The sequence below is a fragment of the Crocodylus porosus genome, unplaced genomic scaffold (assembly GCF_001723895.1).
Source record: "Crocodylus porosus isolate Cpor-Errol unplaced genomic scaffold, CroPor_comp1, whole genome shotgun sequence".
Taxonomy (NCBI): Eukaryota; Metazoa; Chordata; order Crocodylia; family Crocodylidae; genus Crocodylus; species Crocodylus porosus.
Genome location: NW_017728923.1, coordinates 15,226,982 through 15,240,991, shown reverse-complemented (window position 1 = coordinate 15,240,991; position 14,010 = coordinate 15,226,982). Strand labels below are relative to the sequence as shown.

Here is a 14,010-nt window from a genome sequence, read left to right as displayed (position 1 = left end):
GAGAAACGAACCACGATTTTTTAATTCAACAATGTCATACCATCTACACAGCCCTCTACAGCTTGCTTGCTCAGATTTTTACAGATTTAAATAAGAAATGAAAATTCACATGAGCTGGAGGTCCTGTCTCACCAACCCACCCCAAAGAGAAAGGGAAATTGCCCATCTTGACATCAATCTTGCTAAACATTTAAATATCATAAGGGTCAAGGGAAACAAAGCAACCTTCTCATTCCCATCAGGCTCACTAAACATTTCACTACTAAAACTTTACGAGTGCAGAATGTCAGGAAACTGGGTTCTGGTTTGGTCCCCAGGTTAAAATGACATAACTGGCAACATTTGTAAAGCCTTCAGTCTTATTTCCAGATGCTGTCCTTTGGTGATGCTTTGTGTCCTGTGTTTGTAGGCTTCACTTAAACTCCCACTTCTGTTCCACGTTTATCAGACTGGATCAGGTGACTCATTCTGTATAAAAAAGTCTCTTCCTGAGATGGAAGAGAAAAGATTCTTGGCCTTAACCTAATTAGCAAATGACTGGAGGATGCCAAAATGGACTCGTCAGAACAGACTATATATAAATTAAGAAATATATCAAATATACATAAAACATACCAACTTCTCATACCAACATAAACCACCACTAGAATCATCACACAATAAAACTCAAAAGACTCTTAATATGCATCTCAAAAGAACTCACATATCCTTTTCTTTCTTTGAAGTGTAACAAATAACACAATATCAAATACACTTAATATTCAACACTAGTGAAACACCCATTTGTAACAATTTACATATCTAACATACATACAAATATTTCATTTCATACAAATCAACAAAATACCAAAATAAAGACAATGTATCCCAAATAAAAGCCATCTGTAACATCAGCTATCATACAGACTACAAACCAACAAAATGTTATTCACATCACCTTCTTACTTTCTCTCCCGAAGATGAGTCCCACCTCCTATAAACTCTCCTTATTTGACATACTTAGCTGATGCCCAACACTTAGCTGATGCCTAACTTTGGCAAGAGCAGTGGATTCCAATCAGTCCCTTTCCACAATTCCTCCTTCCCTTTGTCCCTATTCTTCCAACCTTTTTTCCCTCTTTGCTGTATAAAATTTCTACTCAGTAACCCTAATTGCAGACACTCTACCATCGAGAAGCAAAGTCCCTTCCTAACTAACAAATATCTAACCTTCCAAATAGCCACTTTAACACAAGCTAACAATACCCTAACTTCCCACGACCCATGCATACCCACCCTTAGCCCATATAATACATTTCCAAAAGGGACCCCATCTCCCTTTCCCGCGTTTTCCAAGAAACTACCCACCCTCCCCCACACCTTCTGTTCATAAAAACAATTCCATAAAACATGAAATGCTGATTCATCTTTATCACAAATTTCTCTTGGACATTTTGATGACCTAACTAATCCCCATCAATGCAATGTTGCCCTAACCAGTCATATTTTCTGCACCACCCCCCATATGAATGCCTCATGCTCCCTCTTCCATTCCTTCCCTACCACCCCTTTCCACACTTGTTTAACTTATTTCCCCTCTAATTCCTCCACATTTGTAACTACCTCCCTTCCCCTTAGAAACTTAAACACTCCTTTCAAATCCCCCAGCCTATCAAGCCCCAACCTCTCCAATCCCCGTGCTTTAAGAAAAGCCCCTAGTCGCTCATGTTGCAGTGACATCCCCATGCCCACCATAAACAAAAATTTGTGCGCAATACTATCGTACGCTTTTTGTAAATCTAAATTCACCACTAACGAATTCCACTTCCATTGCTAAATATAAGCCAACATCTCCCTAGCAATCCAATGAGTTATTGCTGCCCTGTTCCCCACCACTGTACAAGTTTTCTCCCCTCTCACCACTTGTGCAAGTATCTCCCCTAAACATGCTGCTAATATCTTAGTAAATAATTTATAGTCTACATTTAGTAACGTGATCGGTCTCCAGTTTCTTATGTCCTCCCTCCCCCTTTCTTATAAATCAAGGTTACCATGACCTGTGTAAACCACTCCCCAACCCTTCCCCTTTCCATTATTTCCTTAAAAACTTCTAAAAAATCCCCCGTTAGCAAATCCCAAAACTTCAAATAAATTCAATAGGAACACCATCCATCCCAGGTGTTTTGTTCACTGGCACTGCCCTTAAAGCTTCTAACGTTTCCCTCTCTGAGATCTCACCTATCAATCCCTCCCTATTCTCCTTCACTTTCACTTGTAACCCACCCACCAATTCCCCCATCCATCCCCCCTTTTTTTAAACAAACACTCATAAAATTTGGTTACCTCCCTCAATACCTCCCCGGATTCCTTCACCCACACCCCCTCCTCTGTATGTATCCCTCTCATCTCCTTTTTCTTTTTAACCCACAATGTAAAATACTACCCCCATTCCTCCACCTCTTCCACCCACACTTCTTTTACCAAGAACATTCTCTCTTGCATCTCACTCTAAAACGATTTTCTACTCCCTCCCTTGCCCCTTCCACCATCTACCCCCTCCCCACCAGCCTAGTCAATCTATGAACTTCCCCTTGTAATTATTTCAATTCCCACTTCCTTCCCCTTACCCTCTTTCTCCCCACGCCACCAAACCATTCCTGCACCCTTGTCTTAATCACCTCCTACCATTCCCATCTGGTATCAAAATACTGATGTAACATCCCCCATTGCTCATATGCCCTTCTAAAGGCTTGACACTCTTTGTCATCATCTAACAGTGAAACATTCTCCTTCCAAATCTCTCTACCCTTTTTCACCACTTCCTCTATTCCTGCCTCCACCCACAACACACTGAGATCTGTAAACCCTACCTCAATCACAGCTTCCCTTTATCACCAACCCCTCAGAAATGAAAACATAATCTATCCTCGACTTCCCCCTCCCACTTGGATCCACCCTTGTAAATTCCCCCCTCCCTCCCAAGCATCTTTAAACCCTTCATCCTTAACCCAGTCTCATAATCATTTTCCCATGTTGTCCAATATCCCATTCTGCCGCACCCCTTTCCACCCATTCTCATCAATAATACAACTGAAATCCCCAATCAATATGTTTGCCCCCCCCCCCCACACTTCTCTTTCAAAAGCTAGGGATGTAAGTGCTCTGTTCTTTCTGCCGGTGCATAAATATTAAATAGTGCTACATCAACCCCCCCTCCCCCTCCACCAATGCTTTCTGCAGCCTATCCTCAACTAATTCTTGGACAACTTTAATTTTCACGCCTCCCTCCCACCCCAACAGCCCCACCCCCACAGTTTTATTCTCATTTGTTCCACCCCACAAAGACAGCCCTACACCCCACCGCTTCTCCAAGTACTTATAATTCGGTTCCCAGGGCAAACCACTTTCTTGTAAGCCCACCACCTGTGTCTCTACAGCTAATAATGTTGCCTTCATTTTACTCCACTTTTGCCTTCTATACAAACTTCTCACACTCAGTGAGGCAAGTGTCAAGGCCATGCCACTGCTTAACCCAAATGTTTCTCCCCCCCACAACTTCTCATTCCTGTAATCTTTGTGAGGTGCTTAATCACTATGGGGCTCAGCAATCCCTCTGCATTCTCCCTTTCTCCCGTATCTTCCTGCACCCTACTGTTGGCATTCATCCCCACAATCCCCCCACAGATTTCCCCACAACTTTCCTTCTCCCTCCTCTCTTTCCTTCTACCGCCCCTCTTTCCCCAAGCCACTTTTCTTCCATTTCAATTTCCTACTTTTAATTTTCTTTTTTTCCCCTAAATCAGTCTCCTTCCCTTTCTCCCACAATTGCAGTTCCATTTGCATTCCCTCCATGTCCCTTCCCTCTTCCCTACCAGATCCACTCTTTGGATTTTCTCCTTCTTCTCCCCAGATTTTTCCCAGCATTTGTTTCTCTTCCTCCACCTCTGATAGTAGTCTTGCTGCTTCAGTTGCACTCTCTTGTTGCTGCCCCTCACCCGGCACCTCAGCAACAGTAAATACCTCCATTTTGGACTCACTAATACTTTCCTCTCCCTCCTCCTCATTTCCCTCTTCCCTTTTACTCAGTTCCTTTGTTCAATTTGCATATGAGTTTGGGCATTGCCTCCTTCTGTTCACCAGAGTGCCCCAAGGGATGACAAGATCAAACGGTCACAAACTCCACTGCGACCGATTCAGGCTGGACATAAGGAAGAACTTCTTTACTGTCTGAGCCCCCAAGGTTTGGAATAGACTGTCACCAGAGGTGGTTCAAGCACCCACTTTGAACACAAGACACATTTGGCTGCTTATCTTGCTGGGATCCTATGATTCCTGCTGACTTCTTGCCCCTGGGGCAGGGGGCTGGACTCGATTATCCTCTGGGATCCCTTCCAGCCCAAATGTCTATGAAACCTATAAATGCCCTGCCACAAAGACTGCACTCCAAGACCTCCTTGTCCATATTTTCTCTGTGATCTGTCCCAGTGCACTTGTAGCAAATTGTCAGATTACAAAACGCAGCTAAGTGATCCTCCAGTCCACAAGTGCTTAGGCTGACCATAATAAGTTACATAAGCTCTGTGGGGTCCAATGTTAACAACTGATGGGAGGTGCTCTACTCCCCCTGGATTTCCAAGCTTCTCTTTTAATGCAGCTCTCCCTCTCCAGTCCATATCTTCCAATGGTCCAGCACACGGTCCATGAACAGCACCTTCTGCACTTGCTGCTCCAGCCATTGTGTGATGTCCTTCTCTTCCAACACATCAGTATACATCTTAACAAATAAAACTCTTTCTGCTTTTTGACCAATTTCAAGTCTTAACCCACGGAGGTCATCTCTATCCACCACCTCCTTATAATGGTCCCAATACGCCCTGTAGGCACCATGCTTCCAAAAAGTTATGTTCCAATGTTTGAAATTATCAGAGGCCACAACACAGCTAAAATCCTTCGAGTCTACTTTTAAGTCATTAAACAGCACCTTGGCGATAAAATCTGTTCGTGACGTAGTAGATACCCTCTTACTGCTTTCACTCATCGACATCGATTTCACCCACAATTTAACAGTTCTCCTGGGGTCATTCTCCTCACAAAATTTATATGTCGTCTTCTCATACTTCTGCTCTTTCCCTTCCTCCGCTGCTTGCTCACTCCAGCTTTGCTCTTTCTCCCCGACATCTCTCACTTCCTCTATTCCCTTCTGTCTTCTTGGATTCATTCTGCTTCTTCTTCTCTATTGCCCCAGTCTCCACTTGTTACACCAGCTAACCATTTGCCATTCCCCTTCTTCCTTCATAGCTCTCTTTACACACTCCCTAATTGCTGTCTTTATTATTATCTCATCTGGGTGACTAGCTCCATCTTGACACACTTTTACCGTGTCCTCCAAAGCACTCACAGAACTATTAATCCTGGCTGACTGATTCACTGCTCCATGCTGCCTGCTCAACCGCCACCTGCTCACCCACTTAACCACCATCTCAACTGCCTCAATTTGCAGGGCAGGGGTAGGAGGAGCCTGACACCACCTGCTTGGTCATGGTGTCTCCCCTGCCAGGTAAGTATGTTTGAAACAATGGTTTCAAGTCAGGCCGTTAACAATTTATTTATATCTGTGACAAATTAGGAAATAGGAATGTGAAAGGCTCTGCCTCCCATTCTATTTGGTTGCCCTTAGTAGCCCTGTAAGCATCAGTGAAGAGCCAGTTCTAAGAAGATGGTACTGGAACATGAAGGGACTGCTCAAACATTTCTGTCATTTAGTCTTACTAAGACTGGCTCCTCTGTGAGTACCCATCTGTACTGAGGTGTTATGTCACTACTTTCTTGCTTTATATACTGTAATTTCTTTTTGTCTTGTACCCTAGGGATATATATGTCATTTACTGTGAACTTTACTTTCATTTATTCTTTCCCCTTAATTCCTATGTGCTGGTTGTGACAACTAATCGCATGTATATATACAAATAACTAAAACAGTGCTTTATCAATGTTACTTTCATGAAATTTTCTCCAAGGAAGGTAAAACCTCTGAATACTGGAATTGCTGCAGATGCATACTGACCATTCAAAGGCTATTACTCACACGAGTAATCTCATTGAAATCAATAAGCAGTACCATTGCCAGCTGAACTGTGTATGTACAGCACAGGGAATAGATTTGATATAGTTGTTCAGCAGATGAACAAAATGAGAATCACCCTTAGCATATCATAGTATAGCATATTTCTTAAACTATTAAAACTCATGTTAAAAGGGGTCTAGCTGAAGAAAAAATAAACAGTTCTATGAAGCTACCTGTAACTCGATCACACCCCATGCTACTTAACACTGTGTCTCTACACAAAGCAAGTGACTTGGACTCTAAGGGTAGTAGAGCTTTTAAACTTGGTGGGTCAGCCACAAGAGGGCAAACATACTCAAATTATTGAGCTCCTCTGCTTAGTGAGGAATGGTGAAACTATGTTAGTTGACACATTACACTGACTCACTAAAAATAGTGTATTAACCCCTTCTCTTTGAAAAAGCAAGTTTGATGCATCAGAAGTTGTGTATCCTCTGGTAAGTACCGTGACAATGCAATATTTTGCATAAGTTTTCAAGATACATTTCCTGCAGTTGGCAGATAACAGAAGCCTTCCAATGATTTTGTTAGACAAGTTAGTTTTCCAGTGGACCAGATATATTTAGTTTCTTGAGTTGCTAATTATTTTTCTTTGGTATTATTGACAACATATGTTAAATAATCCTGAACTACTTAATGTTTATTAAGAAAAATTTTTAATGAATTGCTAGTATTTTCCGAAATAAGCACACATCACTTGGATTTCATTAACTTATACATATGCTTGTTCCACAGAAAAAGTTATACAGCTTTTACACTAGCTTTATATTTAAATGCTACAGCCACCTAATGTGGATGCAGATGTGTTGCTATGAAAGTGCTTATATTGGTATAGCTTATTTTTGTATGAGAAGAAATTAAGCTTTATTCCTTTAAGCTCTCATAACTGCATGCATACTGGGGCATTTATGTTAAAAAATAATATACTTATTAAAAACAGCTATTGTGACAAAACAAACTGTATGTAGACCAGGCCTAAGGAAAAAAACAAACCAGCCATAACAATCCAGAGCCATATGACAAAAAGTTAAGGGGAAAAGGGCAAAATACATTTCCTCTCTGGGATGTTCCTCAGTGTTTATAACTGGGAAGAAACAGGAGAATTCAAAAGAAGGGGTGAGAAAGACCTTAACAAGACATCTCTGAACACAGAGGCAAAGCCCTCATTTTTTAGTGGACTTTGCTCTATCCATGTTTGGCCAAGTCTTTCAGTCAAGTCAACCCTAGGGGGATTATTTCAAACGCTGCATTACATTTTAAAGAGTTTCTCTTCACTGCTAAAAAAGCTGCATTTTTTTTTCTCAGAGTAACTCATTCCCATCAGCTATTCTGTGGGGAAAAAAATGACTCAGTGGACAAAACTCTGAGAGTGAAATCCCATTTTACCCTTACACTGTCCTGGAAGGGAGACCCTCTGGGTTCGCATTCCGACTCCTGCCACCAGTGGCTTTTCTGCTCTTTGTATTTAATCATTGGATAAAATGGATGAACAGCACTGGGATAGTTATCACTGAGGGCTTGGAGCCAGGGCCCAGTCCTTCTGTCTGCCAAGGCAGCATGCATTTTTCACTGAGCCATCCTCTCTCCAGCGTGTTACTTTCCTGGCCCCACATATCACTCTCTCTGGGCTGCCCTGTGAGGCAGCTTCAAAAGGTGAGCTGGAGGGCATGCTGGGCAGTACCTAAATTCTCAACCAGGAAGCCGTGGCACCTTGGGGTGCCTTGAGAGTCCTTCAAGTCTACTACATGTGCTATGCAATGTTAGCACTGTTAGGTGTGCAAACATGATTCACAAAATAAACCCAGAGATTTCAAATAGGAATCCACAGTGTTCAAACTATTCTGGCCTAAACCATGGCCAGGTGTCTAGGGCACTTTGCTGGGAAAAAGGAAATGCAGGTTCAGACTACTGGGGGGTGGGGTGGGAGGAGGACACTGAATTTGGGTCTCACTGCTGGGGCGAGTGCCCTAACCAGTGCATTAAAAAGTTGTAGGGTTTGCAAACAGCTGCTAGTCATGTTTTCTTCCTCTGACTTTTGGAGAATTACATACACATCCAGACAATCCTGTTCTTCGCTGGAGCCAGTGCAGCTGTAGTGCAGGTGTCTGAGCACTCTCTGAAAGGAAGAGCAGGGTGAGCACAGCTGCACAAATAGGAACAGAATCTGAAATCTGCAGTAAGTGCTGAAATTGCAGTTGTGTGGCTATGTGCCACTCTGGGCTGTGACAGTGAAATGGGATTTTGGCCTTCAGCCTTACCTCAAGGTATCTCACTGAGGTCAATTTTATAGCCTCATCTGGGTTAATTTTGGTGAGTTCATTAAAATTTTTTCCTGACCTTGCATTAAGAAAAACATGCCCTGCCTTCATTGTGCTTTTCCTTTGGGAGAGCTGACACATGGAAGTTACCTCAAGGTAAAAACTGTGGCTATTTTTAGCAGTGATGACAAACCCAAAGTGTACAAGGTGCGATCTAGATGTACCCAGGTGTCTGAGTAGGCTGGTGCTTGTGTAGTTAATACCTTGACATCCTTCAAATTGCCCAGCTTCTTGAGTCCAGGTTTATTTCTTTATTTTTTCCAGGCAGCTAAGTGTTTGTCAGGGTCCATTGTAAAACAATGTCTTCACAGCAGGCTTTGTGACAACATCATTGAGTCATAGAGAATAAAGAATCCGGTGTAATCAAGGCAACACCAGCCAGAAGAGACAGCTCTTCCTCTGACTCTGCAGCCAGACTGACCTTGCTTTGTAGCTTAAATGCAGTGCCCGAGGTAAGGAGCAAGATGGAGTTTTTAGGGACTACCCAGACAGCCAGTTACTGTGGCCCTAAGAAGAGCTGTCTGTTCCCTGAACCGGTCCCTACGAGCATCATGCAGGACAGTTACCAGACTTACTACCTGCCAGGTTATCGCTACGTCAACTCATGGAGACCTAGTCTGTTTTACAAAGTGTCTTCAACCATTCCCAGCTCTGATGAGCGAGGCAATGCCTCACTGAGGCCACCCACCATACTGCCCGCCTTGCGAACTGCCCTTTATGCGCGTTATAGTCCCCGTGACTGGAACCAGGCAAACCAGGTTCAATTCAAAGGATCGGAGTGTTGCCGGCACTGGGCTGGCAGGTTGAATGCAGATTCTCTGCGACTAATGCAAGACAAGGACCAGCTGACCCAGCAAATGCAGGATGACACTGGAACAAACATGGGACAGAGGCTCTCTGACATTGAATTCTGGAGGTCTGAGCTGATCTATGAGCTACAACGTCTGCTGACAGACACTCATGCCCTAGACACAGCCAAAAAGCGGCTTGAGTGTGCAGCTGAGGAAATTGAAGGGCCACTGAAGGTAGGTGAGAGGTAGCTAGTGGTCTCTAGGCTATTTTAGGGCATGAACAAAGCAAATGGATGGATTCTGTTGGCAACCAGAAGGACTTCTTTTTAAAGAAAATCTATTTTGCATCTGTCAAATTGTAGTGTTATTATGATCTTGTTGCCCAGATAACAAAGGTTCTCCTCAGTAATTAGGAACTGTCCAATGCAACAGCCTCAAATATACACTCGCATTGGTGAACTCACTGAGTCCCTATTAAACCATCTCCTTCACCAGTCAGAATACTCAGTGCTTTACTTGTGCTCTGGGGTGAGGGGGCAATACTTTAATGAGAGCAGCTCTCAGGAATTGCTCTAATTAAAGCACCTGCAGCTTCTTGTGTATTCAGCATCCCATGCTTCAGAATGGTGGTGGGGGCACTTTCACTAAAGCTTATTTAATAAGCTTTAATTAAAGCACCCCCATGGTCATTTTGAAGCTTAGGGACACTGAATACATGTGATGCTGGGGCTTCTGGAGAATGCAGGTGATGCCGAAGCTGCTGGCTGCTTGATAATTTATGTCTGCTCCAACGCATTCTAATTAGAATGTGTTGGAGCAGGTGCTGGGCATGTGTATAGGTGCTCATGGGTATCATGAAGTCACTGGGAGAGCATTGGGAACTGAGGGAATGTAGTGTCTAATGCAAGATTCTTATCCCTGCTGGGATTAAACAGTTCGTAATGAAGCACAGGACCTCAGGGTAGTGAGTGACTGAATAAACTATACAAATTCCTGCAGGATGATGTAGCACCCATTATTATGGAGAAGTTCTAGCTTCATCCTGAATTTCCACACTGTGTGGAAGTTTATCATTTGAGCTAATTCCAACTGAACCCCTCCCCCCATATTAACATGGGATCGCACTTGTACTATTCAGGAATGGAAGGCAGCAAACACCAAAACCACAGGAAATCTCAGACATGTCTGGAATATTTTCTTTATGAAAGAAAGCTATTTTTATCAGAAATACTTGCATGCAATTAAATAGAAATCACAAGTCTGGATCACAGCCTTACCCAATAACATTCACTCTGCTGATCTCTGCCTGTACTACCTACTGTGCTATGAAGGGTAGATACCTTCCCTTCATGGAAAGATTTTTTTGAGAAGGTTTGTGTCATTTAGCAGTAGAGTAATGAGTGGTGGTCAGCTGGGAAACCAAACCCAGGGGGTACATGAAAAATTGCCCCTGCCACTGTAGGTCTAGCTGCCAAGCTGGCCCAGCCCCTGTAGCCATCCATACCACTGTTGCCAGCCTGGGCAGCCTCAGTCTTTTAGTACTATTTTGCCCACTATTTTTGTTCAAGACTAGCAAATTCAGCAATTAAGGTAAAAAGAGGTCTGAGGCTTAGAGGTTTAGATCCTGATCTGAATTTTTATTTGATGACCCTCATTAAGTTAAAGAGGTATCAAATTCCCAAGTTTGGGCTGTGGGGGTATTTGTCTCAGGGCTTTTGAACAGATTATTGTAGATGCAAAGCCAGATAGGGACCTGTGGATCCAGATTAACATTACTCCACAGCTCAGATCTACTGAGGCATGAGCTTTCGCTCTGGTCCATCTCATTAATATGAAACTGATTACATGGCAGACATTATGACTGTAGTTTACCCTTAAAAATACATATCAACAGATATGAATGTGACTCAGACACTGTTCCATTTATGTAAAATGAAACTATACCAAAGCACCAAGTACAATTCTGTTTCACATTTATCAGAGATTCACTTATTAACCATTATTTCATCTGTTCCTTTAGCAGTAAGTTAAATGCTCACTTTATACTGCAATACAGAGTTCATTGCAAGTTTTCCTCTTATTTGCTTGCAGATAGCCCTTGAATGCTTATATAACCGAGAGAAGCGGATGGGCATTGACTTGGTTCATGATGATGTAGAAAAGAACCTCATAAAGGTGTGGTAAGGCTTACTATTTTGTGAATGAATCTGTCAGAAAATATTTAAACTGGCTTTATTGTTATTAGGATAGAAATGTTGAAGCTGTTTCCCCCTGAGTTCAGCTGCAAGAGAGAAAGGGGAAAAAACTGAAGGGAGTGTGAGTTACTTCTAAGATTTTAGAGAAATTCACCAAAAAAAGCTAACACATGACTATGAGGGATAAAAACCCAGAAAACATGAGAGCCTACAGTACACAGTAATACACAGTATATTTCTAATATATTGCAACATGAATAGTTGGTCCAAGGAGAGGTTATTTCCAAAGAAAGAAAACAGGATGAAGCATTGCAATTTCTGAATTCTTCACCCTTTAAAATAAAATAAAGAAATACCTAGGCAAAAATATTTGAAAGAAGTTTATTGGATATGTGGGAAACCCACAAATGTTAGGAATGAACTCTAAGTGATACACAGTGGCCACTGCTTAGGCCTTTTTACAGAATGCTTAAGCCTTAGGCTAGTTGAATAATTGGGCTAAGTTAGTTCAAAGCCTGCAGAAGAGGATGACATTTCAGAGGCAGCTAATGTAAATAAGCCATGGTAGGTGACCACAGCAGAGACTCTGGAGGATGGAAAATTGGGATACTACAAAAAAAGGATACCTCCTCTTTCTTGCCTCAGTAGCTAAGAAAGCTTCATGCAGGTGATGCTTTGGTTATGGAGCTATCAACCAGGAATATAGCTTTGGCCTAGGTGGCATCTTTATATTTTCTACTTGCTTAACTGGGTGCTTGCACATAGGTAGAGGGAGAAAATATTATCTGGAGGGGCTGACTACACACACACACACACTGCCCAGAAGGTAAGTCTGTGGAGGGGAAGGGGCATGGGGGAAGGAGGAGGCATGGGAGAGGGGGGTCAGATTGAGGTGTCCACAGTGAGGGAGGGAGCGGGGCAGAGGCAGGAGCAGGGTCCGGGGTGAATGGGGTCCCGGGGTGGGTTGTGGGATGGTCAGCTGCCTAGCTTATCCAAGGGTGGGGAGGGACTCTTGCTGAGGCATGCACCCTGGCAGAGGCATGGAGGACATGTGCCCCCCAGATCTGTGTGCAGTGGGGAGGCGGGCTGCCATTGCAGGCTGGGGCTCTGCACCCCACTGCTGCTGCCTCAGGAGCTGCACAACACACTGTGCCTGCAGCTGCCGGACTGTATGTAGGCTGTGGCTGCGTGTCTGTGCATGTCTTCTGTGCAGCCACCTGGAGCTCATGTTTGGCCTGCCCTGTGGTCCTTTGTGTTGCCATCACTGCCCTACGTTTTGGAGGGCTAAGCCTTGTTAGCCTGGACCTTCCACTGCCTATTACCTGTGTGCACAGGTTACATTTTTTACGTGATCAGGCCTCTGTAAACACTTTATAGCTATAACATAACAGGACTGCTTTTAAAATGGCCAAAAAATTAACCCCAAATGAGGTATTAGGTGAAGGTGCTCTAAAGCAGTCTTGGACAACTTGTATTTCCTCCAGGGTTATTTCTTCCATGCTTTGCAAGGCTGTCAGTGGGGGAGGGAGGGAGAGGGGAAAGGGGAAGGGGAGGGAGCAGCAGGCAGCCGCCAGTTGGACCTGGCCTGGCAAGAGCTGGAGCTGGAGTGGGGGTGGGGTGGAATGGAGCCCCCTCACCTCAGAGGCTAAGCCTGGCTCCCCACAATACCCCAGTCGGGGTAGCTGGGGGGAGGGCCCAAGGTGAGGGGGCTCTGTTCCACCGTGCCTCACCCCCTCCAGCATGGCCAGGCCAAATTCAGCTAGCAGCTGCCTGCTGCACCCTTCTTCTCCCCAGCCCTCCCCAGCTGACAATCCCAGAGCTGGGGAGTGGGGAGCAGGGCCAGAAAGGGGCAGTTCCACCAGTCTCCTTGGAGGCTGATGGAGTGCCCCCACCTGCTGGCCAGTGCCACTGCAGGCAGGCTCAAGGCTGAAGTGAACATCTGTTGGGCCAGGGGAGGGGGAGCTTTAACTCATGGCGCTTTGTAGAAAACACCAGGAGTTTGAGTGGAGCCGCTAAACATCGGTAGGTACCCACTGACTAATCTGGAGAGAAACCTGCTACCCATTAGGGCTACATTCAGATGTAGCAGCATAAAGGTATAGTCAAGGTTGTTTGGGAGACCATGACTGCAGTTTATGTAGTTTCCACTGTGGTTTCTTTGAGTCTGTTTGCATGAAGTTAAGTAGACACTTGACTTTCAATTTCTTAGCTAAATATTTGCTACATATTTTGAAGAAAGTTACCTTACAGCTCCTTAAGGAGTTTGTAGTGGAAGCAAGATTTAACTTAGTCTACTTTCTAATTAACAAGTTTGTTTGGTTTTTTTTAATTTGGAGACATATAAGTAGCTAGGGAAACTATGCTAACTTAGGTTTGAAATGCTTCTAGCATGTCTAAATCAAACACAATTTGATCTTATTTGTTAGAGTGACCACATCCACTCAAATGTACTCATATACTCAATATAATACAAAAAAGCTACTTAAAAACTTCTTTTCTGTTTAATGCCTGCCTTTATTGCACAGAAGAAATACCAGGAAATGAAACGTGCTTTCTTTAAGTGGGGCACAGAATGGCATATGTCAGCTTCCTGAAGGGCAATC

General features: G+C 43.6%; 1 protein-coding gene across 1 annotated transcript in view; it reads left to right on the top strand.

Annotated features, from left to right (window-relative positions):
- The first annotated feature begins 8,785 nt into the window (after nucleotides 1-8,785).
- Nucleotides 8,786-14,010, top strand: part of TEKT5 (tektin 5) — a 41,289-nt gene continuing 36,064 nt past the window's right edge. Inside the window, exons 1-2 of the mRNA XM_019540101.1 lie at nucleotides 8,786-9,450; nucleotides 11,308-11,387. Coding sequence (XP_019395646.1) covers nucleotides 8,886-9,450; nucleotides 11,308-11,387 — 645 coding nt within the window. The 5' untranslated portion in view covers nucleotides 8,786-8,885. The remainder of the gene's footprint in view (nucleotides 9,451-11,307; nucleotides 11,388-14,010) is intronic.